Source organism: Cololabis saira, chromosome 13 (assembly GCF_033807715.1).
Source record: "Cololabis saira isolate AMF1-May2022 chromosome 13, fColSai1.1, whole genome shotgun sequence".
NCBI lineage: Eukaryota > Metazoa > Chordata > Actinopteri > Beloniformes > Belonidae > Cololabis > Cololabis saira.
Window position 1 is genome coordinate 19,557,737 of NC_084599.1, and position 25,269 is coordinate 19,583,005.

Below are 25,269 nucleotides of genomic sequence, written 5' to 3' on the forward strand. Positions count from 1 at the left end.
CTCTGCAGGATGGGCTGAAAGCTTAATGACTGGAAGTAGGACTTTCTGGCCCCTCACTTCTATTTATATCAACTACCTAAGAAATAACAAGATCTTCTACCCATAGGAAAATAGTAAAATACTAACCTTAAGTCAATTTAAAGCAAGCATATACATCAGGGTTTCAAATGAATGAAACAAAAAGGGGGTCATGTTAAAAAAGGTACAGATTTTGTGTGTTTAACATAAAACCTGCGTTAGAGTATAGTAAATACAAGTTTCTACCCATGTTTTCATTCACTAATATCCTTGACATATTAAAGGGGAGGGACTTTTCAAAGTTCAGCTCATAACATTCCCCTTAAAGCCTGTTAGCCAAGGCTTTAGCCAAGGCGTGCTGATGCACTGTCTCTCAGCTCGGTCCTTTGACGTATGAGCTGGATCACGGACGCTCAGGAAGGGAATGTGGAAGTGGGAAGTTAGAAAACAGAAGAGCAGGGATGAGAGAGGGGATCTCAGCTCGGAGCTGAGGGTTGGAAGTGACCTTTCCTCAAGCTTCCTTCTTTCCTCAAAATAATTCACAATCACACTTTGGAATACCTTACACCGAGCCCTGTTTGAGCCAGTGACACAATGTTGCTTAACATTGTAAGAATTCAAATAGGACTGATTTTTTTGTTTGGTCTCTGAGGAGGAATAATCCAGTTTTACAGCCAGGGAAGATTTAATGTTTTGGTTTATGAGAACACAATTCTCTTTTTCCTACTCATCCCCCTGGTGCTCTTTTCTTGGATGGTGATCTCACTTGCGAGCTGCATTGAGAAACTACAGTGTGACCCGTGTGTGTAATCCTTCATTTCCATCTCGTTTTTTCTTCTTTCTTTTCATGGTAAACAGCTTACCTCATCTTATAAGGTACTTCTGGTCAGAGATGCTGTTATGAAATCTCCAAAAGTCACTGAGCAGTCAGTGGCCAATGATTGAGGATTATAACCACTTCCGGGAGGTTTGTTGTTTATAGATGATTGTTTGTGTGTTAGCTCATCCCCCCGTGTCCCCAGGGTCGACCTTGGCCTTCCTCCCGTTCTCTCCTGGTTCCCCTCCAACATGGCCCACTAAAACCATGGCTCATAAACGTTCAGTTGCTCTCCCAGCCCCGTCACATTCACAACCTTCTTCCCTGGGTACCAGTGTCTGCATACGTACCACAATGCATTTGGGAAATCTTTGAAATGCATCCAGAAACAGACTCGAGTGGCCTTTGCACAGTTTTACATTCTCAAGAGCACATATGCTGTATCGTGAAGCATTGATCAAACTCTGCCACATCCATCTACTCTCATCCTCATTCCCTTCTTTTTTTTCCATTTCATCAAATCCCATCAAACTACAGACATGGACAAATTACTGGTACCCTTGGAAAAGATTGAAAATTATTTGACCATTGTGCCATGTTAAACTTAAGTGTGTCCTGTAATTAGCATCACAAGTTTAGTCAGTCTTGTAACTGATTGCAAGTCTGATTATTTAAAGGGTGTAAAGTCGTCTCTGCTGGTATCATGTTTTGTGCCACACTGAATATGGACCGGAGAAAGCAATGGAGAGAGTTGTCAGAGGAGATCAGAAAAAAACAAATTCTAGATAAGCATGTTAAAGGGAAAGACTATAATACCATCTCCAAGCAGCTTTATGTTTCCATGACTACAGTAACACATTTGATTCAGGGGTTTAGGGTCTAGAGGACTCTAGTCAGTCTCCCTGGCTGTATACCTCCAAGAGGAAAATTAATAACAAATTGAAGAGATATATAGTATCATAGAGCCCAGGGCAACTTCCAAAAATATTAAGGGTGAACTTCAAGGTCAAGGTACACCAGTGTCATATTGCACCATTCATCACTGTCTGAGCAAAATGCATGACTGAGGAGGACTGCACTATTGAGGGCAAATCATAAAAAAGCAAGACAGGAACTTGTCAAAATGCACAATGACAAGAGGAGAAGGTCCTTTGGACAGGTGAAACACAACTGTAACTTTTGGCAAGTCCCAATTTCTATGTTCACAGACACAAAAATGAAGCTTTGAGAGAAAAGAAGACTATAGCTGCTGTGAGGAGGCTCGGTTCTGCTCTGTGGCTGCTTTGCCGCGTCTGGTACAGGATGTCTTGAACAATGAAATCTCAAGACTATCAAGGCGCTCTGGCGTGAAATGTGTTGCCCAATGTCAGAAAGCTCGGCCTCAGTTGCAGGTCATGGGTTCTAATGACCACAAACATGCAACTAAAAACAGGAAATAATGACTGAGAAGAAAACATTGGACTATTGAAGTTTCCCTCTATGAACCCTGATCTGAATCCCATTGAACATCCGTGACAAGAGCTGAAACATTCAGTTGAGGATACCAATTAATTTGTCCAGTCTAGTTTCATTAGTAAGATTCTTCTGAGACACCGTTCAAACGCAATGTCGGTTTTCATTAGTCAGTTTTTTGTAAACATTATTTATTATTACGTTTGTCAGTTTCAAATGATTTCATTGACCATGTGGGTTTTTCTTTGTTTAGTGGAAGGGTGCTTACATATTTGTCACATGTGTAAAACAATACTCCCTCAATACTCCAGCTCCTCCTCTGCTGACAGGCTGAGAGCATGTCCTTTATTGGCTCTTACATACAGCGGTACCAGATCAGAAATGCTCTCCTTATAAAACCACTGCTGTTCCCTTTTTTTTAAATGCACACAGACCAAATGGAGGAGACATAGCGCTGCATCAGTGTTTGATCATTACACACAGTATATCGGCACTGAGGAGTCATTAGTGACAAGAGCGCCACTGGTTAGAGGACCGTGTTCTAAGACACCGGTTGGAGCTGAGACACAGCACTTGTCTGCCCTCTGTTTTGTCTCTGTAACTACCTCCTTAAACAGAACAATAATGAACCCCTGTTCCTCCATGGGGGCATACATACGTATGCACAGAACGGCTTGGAAACGAGTGTCCCATGTGACTGTGCTTTGTGACTGACTTCAAAAGTCTTGTGGAGAGTGATCACCATTTTTAGATATTTGCCAGCACATGTTGTCAAAGGGTATTTGATATCTCCCTCCTTCTCACCTCTTTTCTTTCTGGCTCATCATTTGTCCTTCCTCTAGGTTGACAGCATTTGTGCTGAAGTCCTTCGCTCAGTCTCGCGGATTCATCTTCATTGACCCCGAGGAGCTTCGCGCAGCCAAGTCTTGGCTCATCAAATATCAGCGAGAAGACGGTTCCTTCCCCGCCATGGGACGCATCCTCAACAAAGACCTGCAGGTGAGCCGCTGTCTGGATGGATGTGGGAGCAAATTTATGTTACAACTCCAATTACAAAAAAAAGTTTAGACACTTTGTGAAAGGTAAATAAAAACATGAACCTTTATTTTATTTACAGTGGAATAGATTGGAAAAAATATAGAATTTTGAAAATGAGGATTTTAAATGATGGCAACGACACGTCTCAAAGAATTGGAACAGGGGGATGTTTTCCACAGTTTAACTTCCCTTCTTCTTCCAACAACCATGTCCATCTGGAAACTGAGGAGACCAGTTGCTGAAGGTTCAAAAGAAGAATATTGGCCGATTCCTAACTGATATAGGATTTGAGATGCCCGATACTTCCGCGTCTTTTTTGTTGTATTTTTGTTTTGTGATATACATGATTCTCTCAGTACTGTACTCTAATCTGCCCTAGGATGCAGCATCCAGTTGAATTCGGATTTGTATGACCAGTACAGTTTTTCACTTGTAAGCGATCTTTGGGTGACAGAGGACCTGTGGATCTGTGGATCATGTTTATATGTGACTTCTATTTTGCAGGATAGAGCTTTTCTTTAAGTGTTCCTGAAGCCATTCTATGATTTCCATTCCAGAATCATGTCTGTTTTTGAGGCAGTGCTTCGGGGGCATGAACATCATGATTATCCAATGAGTTTCATCTACAGAGATTTATTTTGATTCTTTTTATTTTTAAATACTATTATTAACAGTATATGATGTATGTATTCAAGGTGTTCGCACTTTTATGGTGAGGAACAATATTCTGACATGGTTTCACAATTTGCAGGTTCAGTTTTTTGCAGACTGGTGAACTTCTGCCGCTCTTACATGTTCTTTGTATACCCCAAAATACCACAGACTTGTCGTCCTGATTATTTGGAACATGCTCCTCCAGGTCATTCTATTGAGTATCACGCTCTATTAACTGTTCTATTGTATGTATGTATATATATATATATATACATATATATGTATATATATATATATATATATATATATATATATATATATATATATATATATATATATATATATATATATATATATATATATATATATATATGTATGTATGTATATAACAAATCTACATTACTTTGTGCAGTTATGCTGGGTGACCAGTTCACTAGCAGACTTCTGATATGAAGCTTGTCTGGATAAACTGAAGCCAACAAGAAAAGCTTGACTCTTATTTTTTTCTCCTTAGGTTGCTGTAGATACTGATTTTATGGGACAAACATTTTTTCCTATCAATATACTGGTAAACAGTCTTGCGTAAATGTAAACATATGGTAAGGGAAGCGTTCTGATTTCTATTTATATCCATTTCCTGTTTGTATCCACTAGCTCTGACAAATTATGCAATGGTTCTTAACCTGTGTATCTTTTACTGCATCATTCTCTGTGACAAAAAACAAACTAACTCATCTCCACACATAGCAGACTGCATAAATACTGTACCTGTGCTTGAACAGGTGTGTCTGTGATAGGATAATGCTGACAGAGCGTGCTGGTTGGGCTGTACTGAGCAGTTAAACAGTATTTACCCCGGGGATAAATGAAGGTTTAGGTACTGGAGAGCTTCTCTACGATATGTCATGGAGCATAGCCTAATTTATGATTTTGTTCACAGGGAGGAATCCATGGAAAGATTTCTCTTACAGCGTATGTGGTAGCAGCTCTGCTGGAGACAGGAATCACCACAGAGGTGAGTAGAGAGTGCACCTCTCGCTCCACACTGGCTCTTCGGAGGGCAGTTTTATGAACCAAATGTACCTACAGAAACACGCTGAAATGTTCCATTTTTTTGTGTCACTTTTACAGAATAACAGATGCAAAATTTGATTTGTGATTTGTAGAACTTTATGGGAGTTTTTTTTTTAGTCACAAGGAACAACACCTACTGCAATACCTGTCCCCATAAACAGCCATGTACCATCCAACTGACTCGGGTCATGTTTGGACGTACCGCTGCATTCCTGATAGTTATGAAGATGGATGTGCTGGCAGTCAGCCCACTCAACATTTTTTATGCCTCAGTGCTCTTAATGTAATGTCTAATCACGTTTGAACTACCTCAAGAGATTCAGGCTAACGTGGAGAGACAGCTTAGTCCCCTGAAAGACATCTCATTGCGCTCTTTAGGCCATCTGCTTTTCACCCTGAGATTAAACTTTCTTCACTTCGTTTTTCTAAACACTAACTTACAGCCTTCTGCAATAACTATATATTTAGAAAATAAAACATTTAAGGTATGCAAAAGATCTTCATAATCTTCATCTTGTGCTGTAAAGTCCTAAAAAACAAAAGCCTTTAGTCCTCAGATTGTTTTTGTCTTTGCTCTGCAGTTGTACAAATAGTTGACTCTTTATTTAGCGTTTCCTCTCGCTGGCTCCTCTCCATCCGTCTCTCCCCCTTTGCTTTGCTATCAATCCCAAAAGGATTCTTCTGTGAATCTGCCCTTTTACAACTGATAAACACTAAAAAAGGTATCCTGCACTTCAAAGTGGTGCCTCCATTTCCCTTCCAGTCTCGATGAAAAGATAACTGCTGCAATTACAGTGAGTGGCTCTTGAGGCCTACCGTCTCACAGATGAGAGGGGAGGTCACAGGTGCATGAGATGAAAGTCCTTTTAGCATTTTAATGGAAAAGATGAATATTTATTCTATTACTGTTGTTGAAATTCACTGACACTGGCTGTCTCGTTTGGTACAGGAGGAGAAAGTGTCAGTGGCCAAAGCCAAGGACTTCTTGGAGAGCAACACGTATTCGGCTGATGATCCGTACACCACCGCTCTGTCCGCATACACCTTGGCTCTGCTGCGCAGCCCTTACGCCCTGCTGGCGCTGCGTCGTCTCAACCACATGGCCATCACACAAGGTACCAGCAGCTTTGATTTGTAAGTCACCTGGATTTCATGCAGTCAGTGCTCAACAATGTGGACAACAGACGTATGAATAGGTGACAAGTAAAGAAGAGGGTCGCATGAAGGTATTTTCAACTACAAAACTGATGCATAATAGAAAAACATATTCTATGTAAGATAGTACAGTGTGTGTGTGTGTGTATGTATATATATATATATATATATACATACATACTGTATATATATATATATATATATACTTGTATATATGTGTGTGTGTGTGTGTGTGTGTGTGTGTGTGTGTTTAGTAAGATTTACAGTTATAGCGTCCCAACCTAAAACTGCAGGAAAAAGCAGCTATCAGACAGAAACTATTTTAAAAGTAGCTGTTGTAAACCTCAGCAGGGTTCAGTCCACCCCTTCCTTTTCCAGTTCTTTTTCTTATCTCACAGTTGGTTTCCTTTGGCCATTTCCTTCTGTCCCTTTTGACTGAAGCGTTCTTCAACTTTTGGTAAACCTGACTGAGTCAAGGAGAAAATTAAAGTTTTCTCACTTGATTGCAATAATTTTACAGACAACATAAGTACAGAGCTTGATTTTGTTGTTTCTGAGTCGGACACGACCTTGTCACGCCCCCGTTACATCCGTCTAATGTCAGCTTTCTACGTCACCATGCTTTTTTTTGTAGATGGACTTACCCACTGGAGTCTGACTGGCAGTACGGTGTCTGACGAAGACACTTTCATGGGCTTCAGCGATGGCCTTTCTCAGTCAGGTACAGTAATATCAGAAGAGCTGTCTGCATCGCTCCACCTCCTCTGTACACCTGTTTGAATTAAAAGTCCCATATTATGCTTTTCATGACCACAGAGACTTACCTTCAGGTTAAAACACTAGTTTAAATTTTACTTGAATTAATATTAGCTGTCTAGCTCTGGCCATCTCACGCCATCTCTTTGACAAAAACCAGCCAAACTAACTTCGGGGGAGCTGAGCAAAAACATGCCAAAACTTCTTTTGTGCTTCTTTAAACAGTTCTAACCTTATTAGTGGCGTCACATATTCATTTTGATGTCATCTAGTTGCATTTTAAGTACTACACGACTGATTAAATGATCATTAAGCATGTTTCAGAACACTTAAAGACCCAGGTTTTAGACCTCTTTTTTTCAAAACTTTGTTGTCATGACATGAACAGAAATGTGGGTCTGCTGGCTGGACTCCAGGTACAGAACAACCTCTGCATCTGGACCCCATGTGAGCTCCGATCTGCTTCCTAAAAACTGTAACTCAGCCACAGACAACCCCACCATCTGAAGAAAAAGGAGAGACTGCGGACGCCAATATGCCTTTTTTTTTTCTTTTCGTTGATAAGGCAGTTTGACTCTATTCTCATTTCCAAAAGTTGACATTTGTATTTAAAATCACAACAAAAACAAAAAAAACTGTAAATGGGCTTCAGGCGCACCTTTTTAAAATAGGAATATTTTGTCCTTTTCGGGTCAGATTCAGTGAAGAACATGGCTCCATAACAAACCTCACCATGGATACAACCATTCAACAAATACACGTGACAGAGGCGTGCTGACCAAATCCTTCACAGTCCTGCTGTATTCTGCATTCATTGGTTCAGAAAACTGATTAAATTTAGAAAGGTGGGGATGTCGACGTGTGGCATGGGATCAATGTAGATGTTAGATTAATAGAGAAATGTGACTGCATCCTCAGGATAAATGGACTAGCATAGTATGAGAGCTTTAAAAAATAGAGTGTTTACATTATTGTTGACTTCTTTAATCATAAGAATCACAATCTAGGAAATGCTTGTCAAAATGAGTTATTGTTTGATCCCAGTGGTGTCAGCAGAGGTGGAGATGACCGCCTACGGGCTTCTGACCTACACCCTGGTGGGGGATGTGGCGTCTGCCCTCCCTGTGGTTAAATGGCTCTCCCAACAAAGGAATGCCTTGGGCGGCTTTTCCTCCACGCAGGTAGAGGAAACCTTTTCTCTCCTTTCTTTTCCTTCAGTGAAAGTGTAAAAATCTTATTTATCTAATCTTATCTTGTGTTGTTTTTTTTAAAAGTTAGCCTATGGATCAGCTACAGAGTCTCAAATCTAAAGTAAGCTCTAACAATCCTGTTTCAGGACACGTGTGTGGCTCTGCATGCTCTGTCAGAGTATGCCATCCTGTCTTATGTAGGCGGGGTAAACCTCACCATCTCACTGGCCTCCACCAACCTCGACTTCCAGGAGACCTTTGAACTAAACAGGGACAACAAGAAACTCCTTCAGAGTGCCAAGGTAAATGTTTCCTTGGCCTTCATGGATTAACTTTATTATTTCAAGGCTCTTCAGTCTTCCTGAGGGATAATCAGTCCAGTCTGTCGGTTCCTTCATGTAGCTTGTCGCAGTTGACTGTTACTAAGTTAACAATCAGTTCCTTTTGCTGGTATTAATACATAAGATGGAATGTTTCATTTAGAGAAACCTCTGCTCTTATAAGTGATGCCAAGTTTTTCCAAATACTGTTACCGATGAGCTGTTATGTACAGGAGTTAAACTCTGGCATCAAACAGGGATCTCTGTGTTTGCTTGTTTGGCCATTCACTAGCGCCGACCTCTTCTTACTGCCAAGCCAAACCAGGCTCACCTGGGCTGGAGTTCCCAAAAGTGCCTTGTTGGTCAGTTCATTTAGGTACTGTGTTTTATGAGTCTGTTTCCTTAAACATGGGGGGAGATCTGTGTGGGCACAGCGGCTCCACCGGCCTCCAGGAAAGGTTCAGGTGAGAATGCAGGGGGCTGTCTCTGCCAGGCTGCTATGATTAGTGGTGTCAGCTTAATTGGGGGCAATTAAGGGCTTCTGGTTGGTAGCCAGGGAGCCACTAGTGGCAGTGCAGCAGCCTACGGCATTCATTCACTTGATAAATGACTCGCTCACCTCTTCCTGCCCCCTCTGACTATCTTTGTTTCTCCTTGTTCTTGTCTTCTTTTTTCAGATCCCCAGTATCCCTACAGGGCTTTTCGTCAGTGCTAAAGGAGAGGGTTGCTGCCTCATGCAGGTATTACGCACACTCAAGCTCACACAAACACATGGTTGCAGCCTTCAAAAATGACCCAAAATGGAACTACGACAGTTTTTATTTACGTGACTCAAACCAGGAATCTGCAAATGGGGACATGGCAGCTGCTGCTGCTGCTGCTGCTGCGCCATCATGACTTTTGTAGTTATCTGATGAAGTTACCCAGTTACTCTACAGCAGTGGTATTCAACAAGATTGGGCCGGGGGCCACATCTGCAAAAGGACTGTATGGAGAGGGCCGCACAATTTGAAAATGTGGGGGTTTTCAAAATGTATTTTGCACTCAAAGACGAAGACTTATGTAAATATAATACATTTGTATTATACATTTGAATATATCTAGTTTACATATGAATTATGTATTAATTGTCTCCAGATTTAGTAATTGTGAATGTTAAATATAATGTTCAGATAAAGAAATATTATTTTGAATGCAAGTTCATTTTGAAACCATGCATTGTGCAAACTTAATGAAGTTGATATTGACCTACTTTTAATAAAACACGCCATAATGACAAAGCACCACTTTCCACCAAGATTTCCTTATTTGAATATTATATTAAGCATTGAGCACAACCATTTTAGTCCACAGTAGCCAGTTATAAAAATATTATAAAAAAAAAAAAAAAAAAAAAAAAGTTTTTTTTTTTTTTTTTTTTTCAACAAACACCCCCTTTTTTGAAATATGACCAGGGGCCACATAAAAGCTTGCGGGCCGCCAATTGAATATCCCTGCTCTACAGTATGTTGATTCCTGTTGTCTCAACATACCTTGTCGCAAACAAATACAAACCTCTTTCATAAACTTCCAGAGTTACTTTACTCCTTTGGAAATGATATCCAGCACTTACTTTTGATGATCCATGTTCAAACATTTGTCCACTTTAAAACTAAACATTGCATAAATGAAAATGCATCTGTAAACAGAGATGTTTACAGTCCCCGTTTTTTGGGGGATCCCATGCATGAAATATGACTTAATTTGCGTGCGGCAGATCCGGCCACAGGAGAGGGTGTTGTGGTGGGCTGTGCAGTGCCTGAGATCTCTTTCAACTTGCCCTTCTTGGCAGGTTTTTCACACACAAATGTTCCTTCCATCCACACCTCTTCATGCATCAACACACCTCTCAGCCCCTCGGGCCGGCAGCACCTGGGCCCTAATGAAATGCAAGAGCCGGGCAATCAAAGAGCCTTGCCTGTGTATGTGTTTGTATCCTGGCTGTAAGCAATGTGTTCTGTGCTTCAGGATTATAATTTAGTAGCTTTGCAAAGGTCTAAAATCTCACTGCGGGATTTATAAAGAATGTGTACACTTCTGGGAAAATAACCCTCTTTGAAATCAAAAAGCAACAAAATGGTGTGCGTGGGTGGGTGTTTGCGTGTGAGTGTGTGGCTGTTTTTGATATCTGCTGAATGCATGTCTTGTGTCCAGGGAAATTTATTGGTAGTCAATACTTAAGACCTCTTTGTTTCTCTGAATCTTGCATGCTCGAAGTCATAAATATTTTAATTCTTAGAAGCTTGTTCCCAGTCTTTGATGCCATGTATTACATATTGCTTCAAAAAACTCTATGTACATAGAGCACATAAAAGCACATAAAGCTCTTTTAGAATACGTGAACTGTTGATGTGATTTTGGCTCCAAATAGCCACAAACATGATAAGATAAATAAGGCTGAATGTGACTATATTGGAAGTGTCCCAGACTAACCACTGTGCTGGCTTTGTGCAAATGTGAAAGTGCGTGATGAAAAGTAATTGGGGAAAAAAAAGGCCTGAACCAGGAACAAGGTATTTTAGATGTTTCAAGAATGGTGCCCTCAAAGAGAATAACTGTTTGTGTGGCTTTGTAACTTTGCTGACCTTATACAGAATATGCACAAACTGAGATAAATGCAAGGCAATACATACTTAATTATATAGCACAATTCATAGTAGCCTGCCAGCCATACCTATTCTCTCCTGAAATAAGTCTCCTATTCTCAGCCATTTCCACCAATACAGAATGCACCAAGCTAATCACAAAAAGGTGGGGGTGGGGCTTATGTAATGACTCATACAGGAGTGTCCAAAAGCCTCTATTCATTTCTCAACATGTGTACTTTTCTGTTTTTGTGCTGTTGTGGGTTTGTGAAACATCATCAGTCGTAACCAAAGTACTGTTCCTGTTCAAAACACATCTTGTGAAGTACAACCAAAGTCCCCAGATATGTCCTTCTTCCACCCGTGCATCCGGTGGAGGCTTGTGTACTCTTAAAACAGCAAGTTGTCCCAGAATGTGTGGAAGTAATACACTGCAAAAAAGCTCCCCTAGAAATAACCCTAATAACCCTCCGACTGCATCCAGCGGCACTTTCTTCTGCCTTGTTCTTCGGATGTAAAATTCTTCTAGAAATATATAAACTACAACTACATGTTAATGTCACTGTGCTCACAACTGTCAACCTCAGTTTTCCAACCATTAGGTCAAATTTGGCCAAATGACATTATAAGATTAGATTAAACAGGAAAACTAGAAATTGTGATGTTACCAGATTTTATGTCTTCATTTAATAGCTGTATGAATACTTTTCATCAGGATGCTTGAACTAAAGAAAACAAATGGTTGTGTAATCATTCTGAGGCCGCACGACTGGCACAGCTCAGTTCAGGAGACTTATCATTTTTGTTATTTTTGTCTGGATGCCATTAGCTCTCGTTAATCTCTATTAATGACTAGGGGTGGGTATTGGGAAGGACCTCACGATACGATACGCATCACGATACTTGAGCCACGATACGATACACATTGCGATATCCCGATTATGCGATATCCCGATTATTATATTCTACATAGTTCACCGAAAAATTTAAAAATGCATTACACATCTTAAAATCCAAGTTGTATATATGTACATCAGATGATAGTGATGGATCTTAAAATCCGAGTTTCACGTTCATCAGATTATCGTGACAATTCATGGGACAAACTGAGTCAAAACAATGTTTTATTATAACTATACAAGCTAAAGTTACAACATATTTGTATATGTTTTTCATATTATTTACATCATATGAAATTAACATTAAATTTAGTATGAGGTTGCTTTAATTATGTGGCAAATGATAATAAACACAAGAAAGATGGGTACTAAAACCAACGACAGGCACAGTGATCAGTCAGTATAGATATAAATCCATAAATAAATAAACCTCTGTCCATTATTTTTCATTTTTTAAGGCAATTGTGTTATATAAAAAATAAATTATAAAATGAAATAAAACCTGAGCTTAGTGCAGGGCCCTCCCAGGGTTGGTAGAGAGTGGCAATGCCCAGGACTGTCACTTAGGTAGGAGCACTGGGTGATATAATGGGAAAAAAATCGGGGATAAAAAAAAAAAAAAAAAAAATAATCGATATTCAAATTTTGAATATCGATATTGAATCAGCTGGAAAAGTATCGCGATATATTGCCATATCGATATTTTTGCCCACCCCTATTAATGACCATTTCTGCTTCTTCTCCCTGCACATTTGTAGATTGATGTGTCTTACAACGTGCCTGACCCAGTGTCCAAGCCGGCTTTTCAGCTAAAAGTGGACCTGAAAGAGCGTCCTCAGGAGCGGCACCCTCAACCCGCCTCTTCCTCTTCCCGTCATTCAACGTCACGCTCCCGGAGTCGAGCGGACAATCGCTCCGAGCTCAGTCGGAAGCGGCGGGCACCGGTTGATGATGACGACCCAGCAGCCCACCAGGACAAAATGGACTTTAACATCTCCTTAGAAGTTTGTGCCAGGTAGAAGTCGACCCCCCGCTCCCCCTCAACACACACGCACACACATACTCACAGACAGAGCTGCTTCTAACAAAACTCTATATTTATCTTCACCTCAAATATTTTACCTAGATGGCTCCACTCAGGCTCATCTAACATGGCAGTCATAGAAGTTCCCATGATTTCTGGCTTCCGAGCAGATGTCGAAAGTCTAGAGAGGGTACGTAATCTGACACACATGCACGCACTTTACCAAAGCTTTACCCATAGACACTCACTGGCTATTATTGTTGGTCATGGTGACGGGACGAGTAGTGATGTAAATAACAGACACAGATGCATCCACATCTGGAAGCCATTTTACAAAAAAAGCATGGAATTTATCAGGCTCATCCTGTTTTCTTCAAAAACTCTTTGTAACCAACACACTCACATGTACACAATAACACCCACAAAGGATATATCCCTAAGTTACCCTCATAAACAAACACATATAGCAGACATGGATCTTACAGTTGTGTCGCACAAGGAACATAAATATTTGCCAGAGCTGGAAGCAGTAAATCACTTATCTGAAGTGCTCTCCATTGTCTCTGAAGACTGGACAGTTCCTGAACACGTTCTTCAAACGGTGACAGGTAGTTAAAGTGTTGCATAAAAGACACATGTTCAACAAAGAATTACTATACAGTGAATATTCATTGATTTATATCTGTCAGGGGGAATAGTCATTAAGGTGGTGGTTCTTAGGTATAGTCAGATCAGTACAAGGGAAGGTGTGATTGTTCAGAGTCAGAGATCATCAGGCTGTTCTGGATCTGGAAGAGCATTTATGCACAACCTATTAGAGATTATATAGTACAGAAAAACAGAGAAAAGGGACATGTATATTCATAATAAACAGAGGAATTGAGTAAAGGATTGTCAGGTGTTGGATGAAAAGACGAACCAAGAAATGTTTGCTCTGAGAGAGGAGATGAAGGTAAATACAATGGCTGAATCCAGGTCAGCTCCCTGGTAGCCCATCAAAGGCGTGCGCCTCATTACTAGATTGTAACAGGGGTTTAGTCAAGAGCTTCCATTTTTGGAGAACTATTAAACGTACACACACACACACACACATACTATACCTTTAGTGCGCCACTTGAGGTCGACCTGAGTTGCAGTGGCTAACAAACTCTGTTTACACCCCTGCTGGCCTCCCCTGAATTTTACTGCTGCCTGCTTGACTACTACTTACATTCCTCCGTTTACTGTGGCAGGTTTGGCTTCTGCAGTCTTGTCTGGTTGCTTTTTGTGGATGCTGGGCATGCACGAATGATTAGTCCAGTGACTGACTGGGGGCTCCTGCAGCCATGGTCTCTTATCACTCAGTATAATGAGGTGTGCTCAACTATCCAGAACGCACATTTGTATTAGAATTTGAGCTATGGGAGTTAATAGGCAATTTTTGGTAGCTATAAACAATACTTTTGTAAACAGGGATCACTTTTACTGTGTGTGCGTGTATATGTGTATAAGAAAGAGGGAGAGAGAGTGGCGCCAGCTCAGACTGAGCACCTCATAAACCCCCGCTGTCCGAAGACTGCCACCTTTCTTTGACAGAATAAGAAATCCCCCCTGCAAGGGGGGATTGACTTCTGGTTCTCCAAGCGCAGATTCACAATGAATAGCATCTTTATAACTCAGTCATAAGGTCATTTGCACACAAGGTTCACAAAATTCCAAAAGCTTGAATTGTATGAATGACTTTAGAGGAAACTCTGATGGAAAGCTGCGATCACTTGTTGGTTTGAATTCATGTAAGCCCAAATGAGTCCGTGACCTGCACATTTTCCATCGTGAAAACCGTTCCCTGTTTATAATAAACTTAATTTGTATTTGTTTACACATTTTTCGGTGGTTGTTAAGAGTAGCGAAGTGGAGCGTGTATTCTCTAAATGCATTTCAGGCATTATATATGCAAGTAGAAACTAGGACTATGCCAATTAGGGTACCCAACCTTTTGTCTTTGAAGTGAAACCATTTTTCTTATCCTTTTTTATATATTTACTAAAAAGGGCATTATTATAACAACTACCAGCACTTTGGACCAGCAGTGTGTTTATATGTATTGTTGCATTGTCGGCTCTGTTTTTCTGTTTGTCTTCCTCTTTTTGAATGTCATGAGCTGTTTGACAACTGATTTTCCCCAGAGGGGACAATAAAGGTTTCAATCAATCGATCAATCAATCAATCAATTCAGCCATCGGCCTACCTGATCTCTAAAAATCAGCATCAGCCTTGGAAAACTGACTTAAAGCTTTTTTCTGAGTTTATAATGCATCATTAATTATTTTTAAATCGTATCTTGTCATGTTGTACATTCAACTGGTGTTGTATTGCAAGAAAATATTGTGAAGACTTGTAAAAGTATTTCAGAGTATTATTCCCACTGAAAGGCTGAAATATTTGAAAATAATTCCTTTACTAACCCAGTTTACAGTGTCCTCAGTTCAGTTGTGTTTTTGTGCTCTTTGACATATCGATGCTGTCATACTCACTGTCATCCTCAACAGGTACTGATGGACAAGAGAGTAGGCCTGAAGAGATACGAGCTGAGTGGGAGAAAAGTCTTGTTCTACTTCGATGAGGCGAGTTTAATCATTTACATTCCCAATTACTGTGCCAGCGCCTTTTTGCTCATTTGAAAGCAAAAAGCATACGTAACACAGGGATGGGCTAAAGTGCAAGTGTGCATGCTTAGATCTGCTAATATGTTTTTGTCTGTGGGTGTTCCTCCTTCTCAGATTCCCAGTCAGTGTATGACGTGTGTAGCCTTCCAAGCTGTCAGGGAATACATCGTGGGCAAGACTGCGCCTGTCCCGGTCAAGATCTACGACTACTATGAACCAGGTGTTCATCTAATGATTCTCTTATTCAGGCCAGAAAGAAAACACAAATGCAATTGAAAAAAAAAACACATCCACTTTTAAAGTAAGCACATTGTGCTGGATGTGATCATGGTTTTGTATACCTTATGTGTGACTGTGATGGTGTGGATTTGTACCCGTCATGCAGCGTTTGAGGCCACCAGATTCTACAACGTGAGTGAGAGCAGTCCGCTTGCACGGGAGCTGTGTGATGGGCCTACTTGCAACGAGGTGGAGAGTTCAACCAATCAGTGGATAGGTGGGACATACTTATTATTAAGCCTTGTAACAGTTTACAAGCCCCCCAACTTTCATCCGTTTCCTAAAAAGATCTCTTCATTGCAGGTTTCGTGCAGGCAAATCAGTGCAACAATGTGTTTGGCTGTCTGGAGGAGGAGCAGTTTGAGCGTTGCACATGTTACAGGGACTGTGGCTACGACGGGGAGCCTGTCTGTGGCTCAGACGGCCAGCTCTACCAGAACCAGTGTCAGTTGGAAGTCTTTGCCTGTCGAAACGGGACGCGCATCAAGCAGGTTCCACTGTCCCAGTGCCCACACAGTAAGGGATCTCTCTTCTTCTATCAATACTTTATCATTTTTTTCTCCACAGAGGATTTATTAGGCCTGATAATTCTGTCACACTTCTGCTTATATGTGACTATAGACGAATTGAATGTCCACCACTGTTTTCATAGGCTGAGTGTCATGTGTTACATCAGCTGACCTTTGACTTCCACTTGCTTGAGAACTAGTTCACCACAAGCTTGTAAACGACAAAAAATAAGGTCCCAGTTATCATATTTGTCTTTTGCACTAATGCTTAAAACCTTTGAACTGAAAAAGTTTACATTTTAGTCTTCACATGAAATGAAAATTTTGGGATAGAAAAATGTTGTAAGTTTTGGTTCAAAGATTCAAAATGTCAAATTGGCTCCTCCATTATTCTTCAATGTCACGATCGCTGCACCCAAGACAATGGTGACTGGAGGAAACACAAATATGCAGCAGAAATGACGATAATGAGCGCAGCTGGAACATTCGCCAGCGCCGTTATATGATATGAGACGACGCAGATTTGTCATATATTATTCCAGGAAATACTGTATGTATCCAAGTTCAGTACCAGTCAAACATTTAAACGTATCCACTCGTTCAGCATCAATCACAAGGAGTGACCATATCTGATCCGTTGTTCTGCTGGATACAGTTGGTTTGCTTTGTTGCAACCCACTATTAGTGTGTAATCATCCATTGTGCTAGCTGAGTTTGTGCGTGTGCACCTGCGAGTGCGTCAATGCTTATCTGAGCAGAGGAAACAGCTGTTCAGGTGTTGAGCTGATTACTGGATGAGTCCTCTGAAAAGAACTACCCGTCGTAACAACCCCCTCCCACATCTTTCTCCCTCTCTCGCTCTCCGCCGTATTACAGGGCTCCCTCCAAATGACAGAGTGCTTTTGTCCAGCCTTTGAAATCCTTGTCACATTCCTTTCCGACGCACAGCCCAACAACAAAAGGAGCCTTCATGTTGTAGAGCCGATTGGGAAAAGGCATAGACAAAACTTTGGTGGGAAAAGACCTCAGTGTGTGCCAAGTGGTTCATCATGTAGATCATCAAAATGATTGTATTTGTGTTTCGAGCTCCCTGGCCGTGTTTGTTTGTGTATCCCTGCGTGGGGGGCAGATTCATGCCACCGTTTCCTTATTCTGAGGAAGAAAAAGATACAATTTGTTTCCGCACATGACCTCCTGGCCGCGGCTCGGCCAGTTACAGTGTTTGACTGATGGATTGTAATACTGAATGTACACTCTGGCTTTGCCATGAAGTGTTGCTCAGTGGGCCGGATAATTATTCCAGGAAGTATTTAGATTATGCAACATAGTACTCCATCGATGTACTTAACGTTTCTTTATTCCTTTTTTTGAATGGCGCTGTGGAAGCCACATAAATGTGAATAATTGAAAGAGTTTACATGTAACAGTGTTTCTATTTCCAGTGGAGAGCACCAAAGACAATCAGTCAGTAGTGAGCCAGGAAACGGAGCAGCCCTCTGTCCCTGTAAGCACAGGTAACTTTGAAACACACTTTCCCCTGACTACCGCATCAAAAACTACTTTCCATTGTCCATCCATTTACCCTTTTTTCAGTCGACTTTCTTGATTCCACTCATACCCCCAGGAATCAGCAGTGCTTTACCTCTGCTGTCTGATTGCCACTGTGTTTTACTAACCCGACTGTCTGCATCTATATCCATGACAGATTCTGAATTCAGTGTTTACTAAATGCGATACTCAACAGAAATGACCTAAAGCACATTACCACCCATAGTTGATACATGAAAGGTGTATTGGGGGGGGTCAGTGAAGCTAGGCTGAAAGGCATGAACAAGATTAAAGAAGAAAGAGAAGAAGGAGATGAGAAGAGGAAAGTGGATACGTAGGTGGGGTGTGTGGCAGCACATTCCCCTGCCACCACATCATGTCTGCAATCGCTGAGATAAATGGGTGGATGAGTTTCACACAGCAGCCTTGATTGTTGCTTCCATGAGCTTGCCCCTTCCAGAGAGGCAGCCACAAAATTCCTGTTAGGATGTTTGAACGTGTGTGATGGGAGGATGTAGCTGTGCTACATTTGCCAATGAAAACATAGAAAAAGGTACTGCACAAACTGTAGAAGAGTGTAGTCCTGACACGCATGCAACATGTGCACGTTGCATATTGCAACGTGTGATCGGACATAGACATAACATTTAAATCTACCTGTGTGTGTGTGTGTGTGTGTGTGTGTGTGTGTGTGTGTGTGTGTGTGTGTGTGTGTGTGTGTGTGTGTGTGTGTGTGTGTGTGTGTGTGTGTGTGTGTGTGTGTGTGTGTGTGTGTGTGTGTGTGTGTGTGTGTGTGTGTGTGTGTGTGTGTGTGTGTGTGTGTGCATGCTTGATGTGGTCTGGCCTGTAGTGACTTGTTTTGCAGCTTCAGCTCCCGGTGGCTGTTCCTCACAAAGCTGCACTCAGTCAAAGGTCTCCTTAGTACAAAAGCTTCACTCTCACCACAGGAATGCTATTCCTCACACTCACACATGCATTTGTGGATGCAAACACACACAAGTATACACTTACTGCCTGTTATCACAACCAAATATGCGTCTACACGTGCAAATACGATCAGCTACAATAAAGTAACCCTGGGGTGATTAGAATGAATAAGTACTGTAAAAACACTGTCATTGTAAACCATTAAAACATTGACAACATGCCCTCTAAGTGCACCAAGGGTGTAATAGGTGAAGGTGGGTTGTGCCAAAGAACTGACACTTTCCATCAGGACAGAGAAAGAAGCTGAAGCTCTGGAATTAGCTTCCATGATCAGACTTGTCTTATTAATGGGAAAAATATAGTATAATATGTACACAACCTACAAGCTGTAAGTTCCACCCTTTTCTGTATCCATCATTTTCTTTTTTGGTCAAAGTCTTTTGAAATTTTGAGTCTCGTGTTTACATATTCTATATATGTAGCAAGAAGTCATCATGGAATGAATATTTGATAACTGTATATCCAAAAAAGAAAGATTCCTTTTGAAGATGTGAGAATTGAATAGTAAGTAAGGTCTGGCCCCTACTGGCCACAGAGAAGTACTGCATCTCAACAGGCGGCGATAAACAGAGCAAATCTACAGTTTCTCTGAAAACAGTTAAACAATTATGTTTACATTCACTCATAGTTTCTTTTTTGACAGGCAACTGTTGTAAATGTGAAACCTAGGTCACTTACTTTCACCATTAATTATTAGCAGCGTTGGTCCCCCCCTTTGTCATGGTTTCCCTGTTGCTATATTATCTTGCATTTTACTGCCACCTGCAGATCAATGGGTTAGTATATTTCCAACGATTGAAATTTGTCCCACATAAATTATTTCCAAAAAAGCTGGGACACAGTTGAACAGTAAATAGATAAAAAAAGTTAGCAGTTAAAATCCTAAATTTAACAATAGATAAAGAGTCTGAATCTGAACTGGGTTTCCAGTTCAGGGCTGATGCTTCGCTTTTTTGGAAATGATGTGGATTCATTGAAGGTCAAAGGTTACCTATGATGATAGTACACTAAACTCCTCAAATGCCACGACTCACTCTTGCATCTGATACGCTGAGGAATAATGTTCCTTCCTTCCTTTTTGACGGTGTTGTCCATTTGTGAACATTGCTCTACCCGAAAGTTTTGAAATAAAAATATCTGGATTAATGTGTCCATGTTTGCCCCTGCAGGTGAGGAGGAACAGGGCTCAGTTGCAGAGGTGTCTTACTACTCCTATGAATATGACTTAGATTCCGAGCCTTTTCTTGCCGATGCAGAAGGAAGGGACAGTTTTGACGTGCCTGACGGTGGAGGGGGTTTAGGGCATAAGGTGGACCTACCGGCAGACACCCAGCTACCCACAATGGGAACAAAAAACACACCTGACCGATGGTATATTCCTTTTGCATTCTTGCTTATTTAAAAAAAATGTTATTATATTTTATCTGACCCCCAAATTGAGTACTGTAGCTATTCGTTTTCTGTAGGTAGGACATGTTTTTCATTAAAAAAACTATTGTCCTTTTTTTTTCTTGTTGTCCACAGAACTGAAGAAGCCGTGTCCAGCTCCAAATTGTATCATATTTGTGAATATGTTTGTGAATGAAAAGAAAAGAGGCATCTGGGACTTCTTTGGAGTAAGATTTGGCTGCTCATGAAAATGAGCGGGTAAATGTTTGTTATTAAGTAAATGGAGTCCGAGTGGATGCCTTTTATCATGTATGTTTGTTTCTGTGTGCAGTTGGATGTGAATGTATATTATTATTATTGTTATTATTAATATTATTATTATTATTGTTATTATTATTATTATTATTATTATTATTATTATTATTAAGCTAGAAACCTCCAGACATGTCTTCCTGTAAACTCTTAGTAAGCAATAAGCACCATAATTATTCACTGTGCTGCCTTTATAATCACTAGAAGAAATAATCAACTATTTATGTTTGTAATGACACCAGATGTTAAGCAAAATGTGTTGTTATATTTTCTATCTGTGGTATTTATTTTTAGTTAGAGTTCATGTTTTTATTTTTGTTTAATTCATTACCCTTCCATGCGGCTTACTAATTTCATTTTCTGTTTTTTATTTTTTCTTTAATTGCAAGCTTTAACTGAATATTTGGAAGTTCTGATAACATTTCTGTGCTGTTTCCTGCTGGTAAGAGAAAGAAAATATGCTAACCATGTGCTTTACAGAAACATATGTTATGTTTTTCATTCTAAAGATATTTTGATTCTTTTTTTGTTGTATCTGTTAGCACAAAGGAGACAGGGAAACAAAACTGGGAAAGGGGAACAGACATGCAACAAAAGCCTCTGATCATCTCAGATCACAGACTGTACATTTGTTGGAAAGATGCCTTTCTGTCGCTGGTCCACCTTGACTCTCCATCCGTCTTTGAAACTACCCAACCACGACACCTTCATCATCCGCTCTGACCATCCACCTACGGTGGGATCTGATTGTACAGTTCATAAGCTATTTTGTTTTTGTTCGGTTTCCATTTGTGAAGAAATCAATTTAAAAATAAAGTCTGAAGTTTTGAGTCTCTGTAAATGCACCAAATTTGATTACATTCAATACTGATTCATATCAAAATTTGTGTTTTTGTTGTTTTGTTTTTTTTTTTTTTAACAAGAATGAAAATAAACTTCATATATGGTCCAAGCTTTTGGTTTGCTGCATCAACTGAAACTAAATTTCAATGTGTTCCATTTCACTTTTAATGCCTTTGCACTTGAATATTTGGCATGAAGGAGTGCATTGAACCTAGTTTATTTTAAACGTGGTACCGTGTCTGCAGCTGGAGCACAGTATATCTCTTTTCCACTGACAGAGGTGTTGCTCCATGCCCCTTTGTAAGGTTAAATACATTTAGAGTCATTTTCTGTCTGCTGCTTTAGAGGGCTCCTGGTTTTGATAACTTACTCTCTGACCCTCTGACGAGCGTCGGTGCTAGAAAGCATGTGAGTTTGCATCAGTTTGTCCTTGACCGCATGCATCTCCATGAGTGGATGTGTATCCGTGGACCATGGATTAAGGTTACCAGAGCAACAGTCGGTGGAGGGTTAAAGCCTGTTAAAGTTTAATGTTTGGTAACTGCTCATCACTTGTCAGCTCTCTCCAATTACTTAGGTTAAGGGGGATTAAAGAGGGCTTCATTATACCAGCATCTAGCTCAACTGTTTGGCCAAAAGTTAAAAGATTTTTAACCTGAGAGTTGCTGGTTTAATTTCCAACACTGCTATTACACTCCAGCATGGGATGTAAAACTAGATCAGTATAGGAGTTAAAAATGAAGGCGTCCATCCTGTAGCAGCCCCAGGTGAGCTGCATCTGACTATACAGCTCTGTGTGCTCTGCTCATCAATTTCCCTCCAAACTCTGGGCAATGACATTAAATGCAAGTACTGCAATGGACGAAGCGGTTCCTGTTGTGACATTAAGCCGTCACTGCAGGGGAGCTGGGAGCAGCAGGCTCCCATCAGTCTCTTTGGGAACTACATGCTTGGCTGAAGAGTGATATAGTGTGTCCGCACTGTGATGAGGAGGAAGATTGAAAAGAATAGTGCAGGAGAGGGGGTCTTGGTTTCATGGTCGGATTGGGGGCTAGCATTACATGAGAGAGAATCTGAGTGATGACATTGTTTGTAAGCACCAGAGTGTACCTATACATCCACCTCTGAGGAGGATGGGCTATTCAGCTGTGCGGGCCCCCACAGGTGGATCATTTGAACAAAGAGGCAAACAGGCAGATGGATAAAACCCTGAGAGGGTCAGTCTGCTCCTGTTGTTAACACTTTGATGGCTGATGTAAGTGTCGGGATTCCTGATTATTTCAGAGGTAACTGGCGTTTGGTTCTGCACCAGCCATGCCTCTGGGTTTTTACTGTCCGCCTGGGTAAGTGGGAATGAAGAATTGTGAAATCTGAAAGAAAAACAACAAAAAAAACCCTGTCATGGTGGGCAGGGATTAACGACCAAGCTGACACACATCTGGTGACTGTTTATCCAAGTATAAAGTCTGCTTCACCTGTGGCTCAGAACAGGATCTCCATTTGGTAAGATGCAAAAAGTAACATTGAGGCTGGTTTCTTTTTTTTTTTTAAGTTTTTTTCCAGCATTTTACAAATGTTTCTGCAGAACTGAAACCATTGCAGGATCCCTTGAGTAATCAGATGGAGAAAAAATACCCAGCGATCGCAGGGAAAGAAAAAGGTAATAATCTCAATGAATGAAAAGATGATTAAGTTAATCTTACTAATTATCTAAATTTTTACTTCTGAAACTTTACATCCACTGTACAGACATGAGCATTATCAGTTTTTCAGGTTTGTGACCTCTATTCGGGTCAGTTGGTATTTCTCAAGCCTGACATGAGCAGAGTAGAGGTTTCTCTGACCTGCCAGGACTCGTTCCTTCCTCAGAAAAATGCACCCGATTGCTCTTTCATGTGTACTATTCACAAGAATTACTATTATTACTATTATTATTACTATTTCTTTGTGTACTAACCACGTATATGCTTATGTCTTTTTGGCTACTTCGTAGACGTTTGTATGCCTGAATTTGCATATTAGACTCCAATCAGAAGCTGTCTCTGTCAAGATTAAAGCTCTGGTGGTGATTAACAATTGCAAGGTATTATGAGAGTAAAACTATTAAATGCAGAAAAATGTTGATATTTGTCCTATCTAAAATTTCGTTCAGTTACAAATATTCTACCATTATATATCTATTACATCTTTTATATCTATGAGGGAGACCAAAAATTCTTCACTCAAAGGTGGTTCAAGACAAATGTCTACTTGTTCCCCTCTGTTACATACTTCTGACATGTGTTTTATGAACAGAATTTAAGCACAAAAAGGTGTGAATAAGATTGTGAATATGCACTTTCACCTTTTCTGCAGGACCAGGCCCTGGCCGCTATGGACTTCCCCCCACTGTTGGCTATATTGGCCATGACTTTACAAAGTCATCCAGTCCTGCTTATTCTCTCCATGGCAAGAATAATAACAGTGAGCTCTTCTCTTTCTTTTACTCAACTGAGATCAGCCTAAGCAACATAATACAAACTCTTGTCATTGTTTATATTATTCTATTTATTAGTCAGAATTCTAACTCAGACATAGACAAATCAGAGTATTAACAAAACCCAATGGCACATTATTAAAGTTTTTCTTTAATTCTATACTTCAGAAAATTACACTGATATTCTAAAAAACTTAATATTCTTTAAAACGTTCATCTAAATATCAGCATGCGTGTGTATGTGACATTACATGATGTACTGTAATGTCAACACGTGATCACTAGGGGGAGGCAAACATATTCTACTGCCACTTTCCTGAGCATGATTGTTTACGTTTCTTTCTTTTTAACGGCATGACTGATCTTTAAAAGTTAACTTTTATTGCAGTATATTGTGTTGACAGCAGTCCAGGACCTCGATATCATGTTGATGCAAAAATCACTCGCTTTGGAAAAGATGGCACACCCTCATACTCAATGTTGGGTAGAGCCAAGGTGCAGAGTAAGTTCCTTTTTGCAATGACAGGTAGATTTCTCTCATGAATTCATGTTTCTACAGCGAACCTTTAATGATTGCCCAGTCAATACAGTTAAACTATGAACACTCAAATATTTTAAAACGATTGCTTCTGAATTTCTTAGGAGTTCTATGTCAGCTCCTATTTCTAAACTGTACTTTCTGTTCATTAGAAGAGCTCTTCCACACACCTGGACCTGGTGCATACAGCCCTGAGAAAGCCCCGCTGTGCAGCCTGCAAAGAAAAGCCCCATCCTACACAATGGGCTTCCGCACACACTACCGCACCGTAGACCACAACCCTGCTCCAAACAAGTACCACTTGCCTCCTCTCCTGGGCCCTCACGTCCCAAACAAGACAGCAAGTGCAAGTTACACCATGTCCAGTAATTTCAGCAGAGGGGGAGCATCCGTGGATTTTGCCAAGACACCCGGGCCCTGCGGATACAATTGTACAGACCCCAGCGTTTATCTACCCCGAAAGCCTGCCTTCTCCATGTTGGGGCGTGGCAGCCGGCCCCGGCCCAGAGATGGCACCAAGATACCAGGTCCAGGGACTTATAATCCAGAGAAAGTCACCGTTCACAAGGCCCGGGCACCAGCCTACTCCCTGGGTATCAGACACTCAGAATTTGTTACACCTCTAGTAGTCAGTGTTTCTGACTGAAGATCTGTCACACCAAAAAAGTACCAGAAATGCAGTACTTTTCTTTTACTTCTTTTTTTCTTCCTTTTTAATCTCG

General features: G+C 40.6%; 2 protein-coding genes across 6 annotated transcripts in view; both read left to right on the forward strand.

Annotated features, from left to right (window-relative positions):
• Positions 1-21,626, forward strand: part of cpamd8 (C3 and PZP like alpha-2-macroglobulin domain containing 8) — a 46,962-nt gene extending 25,336 nt beyond the window's left edge. Inside the window, exons 29-46 of one of the 5 annotated variants that reach the window (XR_009783941.1) lie at positions 3,130-3,286; positions 4,920-4,994; positions 6,003-6,168; positions 6,843-6,929; positions 8,009-8,145; positions 8,301-8,456; positions 9,152-9,214; positions 12,756-13,012; positions 13,124-13,211; positions 15,550-15,624; positions 15,781-15,886; positions 16,052-16,162; positions 16,249-16,461; positions 17,897-17,968; positions 20,159-20,360; positions 20,514-20,605; positions 21,080-21,132; positions 21,233-21,625. Coding sequence is in view for 1 of the 5 variants with exons in the window: in XM_061738156.1 (XP_061594140.1) it covers positions 3,130-3,286; positions 4,920-4,994; positions 6,003-6,168; positions 6,843-6,929; positions 8,009-8,145; positions 8,301-8,456; positions 9,152-9,214; positions 12,756-13,012; positions 13,124-13,211; positions 15,550-15,624; positions 15,781-15,886; positions 16,052-16,162; positions 16,249-16,461; positions 17,897-17,968; positions 20,159-20,360; position 20,514 (1,966 nt within the window). In the remaining 4 variants the exon portion in view is untranslated. Of the gene's footprint in view, positions 1-3,129; positions 3,287-4,919; positions 4,995-6,002; positions 6,169-6,842; positions 6,930-8,008; positions 8,146-8,300; positions 8,457-9,151; positions 9,215-12,755; positions 13,013-13,123; positions 13,212-15,549; positions 15,625-15,780; positions 15,887-16,051; positions 16,163-16,248; positions 16,462-17,896; positions 17,969-20,158; positions 20,361-20,513 lie in introns of all 5 variants that reach the window. The other 4 variants (XR_009783940.1, XR_009783939.1, XR_009783942.1 and 1 more) reach the window with 4 other exon arrangements.
• A 1,527-nt stretch (positions 21,627-23,153) lies between these two features.
• Positions 23,154-25,193, forward strand: cimap1d (CIMAP1 family member D). Its single transcript, XM_061738158.1, has 4 exons — positions 23,154-23,193; positions 23,889-23,996; positions 24,398-24,511; positions 24,700-25,193. Exons 1-4 carry the CDS (start codon positions 23,154-23,156, stop codon positions 25,191-25,193), a joined length of 756 nt encoding a protein of 251 aa, XP_061594142.1.
• Positions 25,194-25,269: the final 76 nt, after the last annotated feature.

Coding starts and splice junctions, on each gene's coding strand:
- cimap1d (XM_061738158.1), top strand. CDS start 23,154: ATGGAGAAAAAATACCCAGCGATCGCAGGGAAAGAAAAAG. Junction 23,194..23,888: donor GATCGCAGGGAAAGAAAAAG/GTAATAATCTCA, acceptor CCTTTTCTGCAG/GACCAGGCCCTGGCCGCTAT. Junction 24,512..24,699: donor GGGTAGAGCCAAGGTGCAGA/GTAAGTTCCTTT, acceptor TCTGTTCATTAG/AAGAGCTCTTCCACACACCT.